This window comes from Aethalodelphis obliquidens, unplaced genomic scaffold (assembly GCF_003676395.1).
Source record: "Aethalodelphis obliquidens isolate GAN/ISIS:26980383/991018 unplaced genomic scaffold, ASM367639v1 scaffold28, whole genome shotgun sequence".
NCBI lineage: Eukaryota > Metazoa > Chordata > Mammalia > Artiodactyla > Delphinidae > Aethalodelphis > Aethalodelphis obliquidens.
In genome coordinates this window covers 21,302,018-21,305,892 of record NW_020837972.1, presented here as the reverse complement: position 1 = coordinate 21,305,892, position 3,875 = coordinate 21,302,018, and the positions used below count along the sequence as shown (strand labels likewise).

General features: G+C 56.1%; 1 protein-coding gene and 2 long non-coding RNA genes across 3 annotated transcripts in view; 1 reads left to right on the top strand and 2 right to left on the bottom strand.

The window, feature by feature from the left end:
- LOC113629984 (uncharacterized) overlaps window positions 1-860 on the bottom strand; it is a 10,437-nt gene extending 9,577 nt beyond the window's left edge. Inside the window, exon 1 of the long non-coding RNA XR_003436777.1 lies at window positions 1-860. This exon is cut by the window's left edge and continues 1,820 nt beyond it. This is a non-coding gene — a long non-coding RNA (uncharacterized LOC113629984).
- A 783-nt stretch (window positions 861-1,643) lies between these two features.
- On the bottom strand, window positions 1,644-3,102 carry LOC113629985 (uncharacterized). The gene is made up of 3 exons (XR_003436778.1): window positions 2,990-3,102; window positions 2,714-2,957; window positions 1,644-2,560 (listed from the first exon to the last, which is right to left on the bottom strand). It is a non-coding gene; the product is annotated as an uncharacterized LOC113629985 (long non-coding RNA).
- A 148-nt stretch (window positions 3,103-3,250) lies between these two features.
- TMEM132D (transmembrane protein 132D) overlaps window positions 3,251-3,875 on the top strand; it is a 15,243-nt gene continuing 14,618 nt past the window's right edge. Inside the window, exon 1 of the mRNA XM_027125125.1 lies at window positions 3,251-3,468. Coding sequence (XP_026980926.1) covers window positions 3,305-3,468 — 164 coding nt within the window. The 5' untranslated portion in view covers window positions 3,251-3,304. The remainder of the gene's footprint in view (window positions 3,469-3,875) is intronic.

The window sequence follows — 3,875 nt, the reverse complement described above, 5'->3', positions numbered from 1 at the left end:
ACACACACACACACACACACACACACACACACACACACACACACACAATCTCTAACTCAGCGCTCCGCCCCTCTGACCCAGCACTGCCCTTCCAAGTCCGGGGCATCAGCTGCCCCCACGCGTGTCTGCTAAGAGCAGCTTCCTGGGTGTCAAGCCCTGCCTTCCCTCCGCTTACCTTCCTCGGCCCTTTCACCCGTGTCCCTCCGCTTACCTTCCTCGGCCCTTTTACCCGTGTCTAGCCCCAACTTCTTCTTATTTCCTCAAGGAGAAAACACAGAGTTTTAAAATCAAAACAACAAAACATGAAGACTAAGCACACCAGGCATCTGCATCTCTCACCCACAGGGGGATTAGGGGATGGGCTTTTACCCACGATGATCTTCACGTGTCTCTTCTTAGAACCCCTGGTTTGGCAAGAGGGCCCAGAAAATTAAGGTCATGAAACAGCTTCTTTTTCTGAAACCAAGTCTTGTCACTATTTCCTCTCTCTCTCACCTCCCCCCCCCCGCCCCCGTCGGCTTATCTGTGGCAATTCAGCCTGATTCAGACTTGAAAGGCGTAAAAAGAGAAAAGCCTAGATTCAAGACTCGCCAGCCCTGAAGAAGAAAGGGCCGTGGCCAGGACACAAGTTACAGCAGAGCCCCGTGGGCTGGTTCCGTTCTGCCTTTCATCAGATTTAAGTACTTCCGCTACAGGAGGGTCACCAGCTCCAGCTCAGAAATGGACCCGGGCCCGTGCTTCCCTCCGAGTCACTGACCGTCCCCTGGCTGCCAAGCCTCCCCGTGCCCCCACGTGTGTGCTGTGCCCTTGTCCCCTCACCAGGAGGATCAAAGGGGCCGTCACTAGCAATCCTTTCTAAGATGTTTTCTTCACGCCCCTCTAAGTGCTGGAGGGAAGGCCCGCATCCTTTAAAAAACAACAGACTGCGGGCTTCCCTGGTGGCGCAGTGGTTGAGAGTCCACCTGCCGATGCAGGGGACACGGGTTCGTGCCCCGGTCCGGGGAGATCCCACATGCCGTGGAGCGGCTGGGCCCGTGAGCCATGGCTGCTGAGCCTGCGCGTCCGGAGCCTGTGCTCCGCAACAGGAGAGGCCACAACAGAGAGAGGCCCGCGTACCGCAAAAACAAACAAACGAACAAAACAACAGACGGCGAGAGAGCATCCGGGCAAGAGCGATGCCCGTGCCGGAGGCGGGGCAGCTGGGGGCAGACTTGGGTAGAGTCTGGTCTTTTCCACTTCCCAGCTGTGCGTCCTTGGGAAATGGTACCTAATGTCTTGGACCTCAGGTTGACCTCCCGTGAACTGACAGTAACAGCACCCACGTCCTGGGTTCTCGTGACCACTAACTGGGACCACACCTGGGATGTGTTCAGCTGCTCGGCCGGGCACGTATTACGTGCTCAATAAACCAGGGGTCTTGCTCCTGCCCATCTTTCTTCCAAGCTCAACCAGCCAAGCCCCAGAGCCGGGAAGGAGCCCGCGTGGCCTCTGCCCATCCTCCTCTCCCTCTCTGTGGCCGTCTCCTGCTGGGACAAATGACCACAAGCCCGGTGGCTTAAAACCACACACATTAGGGACTTCCCTGGCGGTCCAGTGGTTAGGACTCTGCACTTCCACCGCAGGGGGCGCGGGTTCGATCCCTGGTCAGGGAACTAAGGTCCCACAAGCTGTGCAGTGTGGCCAAAAAAAAAAAAAAAAAATGACTTAAAAACCACACACGTTTATTCTCTCACAGTTCTGGGGGCAGAAGTCCTTCATCAGCTTCACAAGGTATCGGCAGGGCCACACTGCTCCCAGAGGCTCTAGGAGAGAATGCTTCCCAGCCTCTTCCAGCTTCTAGAGACGCCTTCCTTGGATTCCTTGGCCCTGGCCTGCATCCTCAAAGCCGGCCGTGTAGCATCTTGCTTCAGTGACACACGTCCTTCCTCTGTCACGGTGGTCGAATGTCCCTCTGTTCCTCTCCTATAAAGGCACTCGGACTACGTTTAGGGCCCACCTGGGTAATCTAGGGTAATCTGCGCATCTCCAGACCCTTAATCACACCCGCAAAGTCCTTTTTGCCAAATAAGGTAACGTACCGGTTCCGAGGATCAGAACCTGGTATCTTTGGGGGCTGTCTTCATGCTACCACACGACCCCAGAGCTTTACCCCAAGTCTTGCTTAGAATGAGCACGAGCTCCCCTGGAGAGCTGGGAGACAAAGACAAGGGGACAAGGTCTTTTCTTTGAACCTGGCTTTTCCGTCACACGTGGCCAGAGGGGAGCAGCCTGGTAGACCAGCACAGGCTGAGATCGTGGATTCCACAGCAGGACCCCAGGGCCGAATGTCGGGAGCACAGTCAAGCTCCTTTAACTCTCAGCCTCCGCATCTGGAATAGGGGACTGATGGGAATGCTCGTCTCGGGGTTGTTCTGAGGAGGAAATGAGCTAACGTGGGCCTGGATTAACGTGTCTGGATTCTCTGGAAAGCAGAGCCTGAGCCACGGACTGGAGGGCGGCGGGTGCGTCTGGGGACTGATTCCAGGACGTGGAGGCGGGAGTGGGGGGCAGGACAGGACACCTAAATGGAAGAGACGGGAAATGAGTTACTGAGCTAGTTACCACGGTGGGCAGGTGGGGAGAATCCCACTGAGAGGCTCCCAGGAAGCGTGAGGAATATATCTCGGAATCTGCCCGCACAGCTAAGATGGGAGCTTGTCTGCACATGACTTACTGAGGATGTTCTCTGGAGACATCCGTCTGGGAGTGAGGGAGGCCGGATGCAGAAAGGGGACAAGCTGAGCCGGGATGGTTTCAGAGGAAATCGAGCCTCGGCCGATCCCCAGAGGAGCTCCGGGTCAGGAACTGTACACACGGTTCGTCCCTCCTTGAGGCAAACCAGGAAGTCATCATCGGGCAAAAAGGTGGGCTGAGCGGTACAGGGCACCCAGGGGATTCTGCAGGTTCGGCTCCAGCACCTAAGGGCAGTCTGTCAGAGGAGGTGCAGCACAGATTGTCAGCAAAGCACCTGCAGCAGGTAGGGGTGAGTGTACCCAACCAGTCGAAGAGCTCCCAGGAGAGGTGGGTGGGCCCCGTGGAATCTGTCATCACAGCCTCTGCTGTCTCGGAAAGCAAGATCCAGTGTCCACGTTAGGACCAGCTCCTCGTGATTGTGACCCCAAAAGAGTCACGACACTGCTTTCCTCCTCCGCTTTCTCTTGCTCTTGCTTTGGGATGTGATAAGAACTCATACGTCCCCCACCCTTCTCTCCCCTCTTCCTAGGTTTCTGACAGGTGTGACTACGTCTTTGTCAACGGGAAGGAAATGAAGGGCAAGGTGAACGTGGTGGTGAACTTCACGTACCAGCACCTGACCAGTCCTCTGGAGATGATGGTGTGGGTGCCCCGTCTGCCCCTGCAGATCGAGGTCTCGGACACCGAGCTCAACCAGATCAAGGGCTGGAGAGTCCCCATTGTCTCCAACAAGAGGTGGGTGTGCAGGTCAGGCGCCATAGCAGAAACAAGTCAAGTGCGTTTAGGCTGAAGGCGGAAATTCACAGGGTAGCCAATTTCAGGCGTGTCTGGTTCCAGGGGTCCATTGGTACCCTAAGGACTGGGTCTCTCTCCACCTCCTGGCTCCTGCTTGCTTTGTGTTGGCTTCGTCATCATCAGGCTTTTCTCATGAGGTTCCAGACTTTCACTCTACCTTCTCCGTGACTGTGCAGAGAGAACATCCTCTTTTGCCCAGTAACTCATGCAAGAATCCTGGAGTTAAGTGTTATCCTCACTTGGGTTATATGTCCATTCCTGATCCAATCACTGTAGCCAAGGAGGAGAAGGAGGAGAAGGAGGGAGAGGAGGAGGGGGAGGGGAGGGGGAGGGAGAGGGGGGGGGGG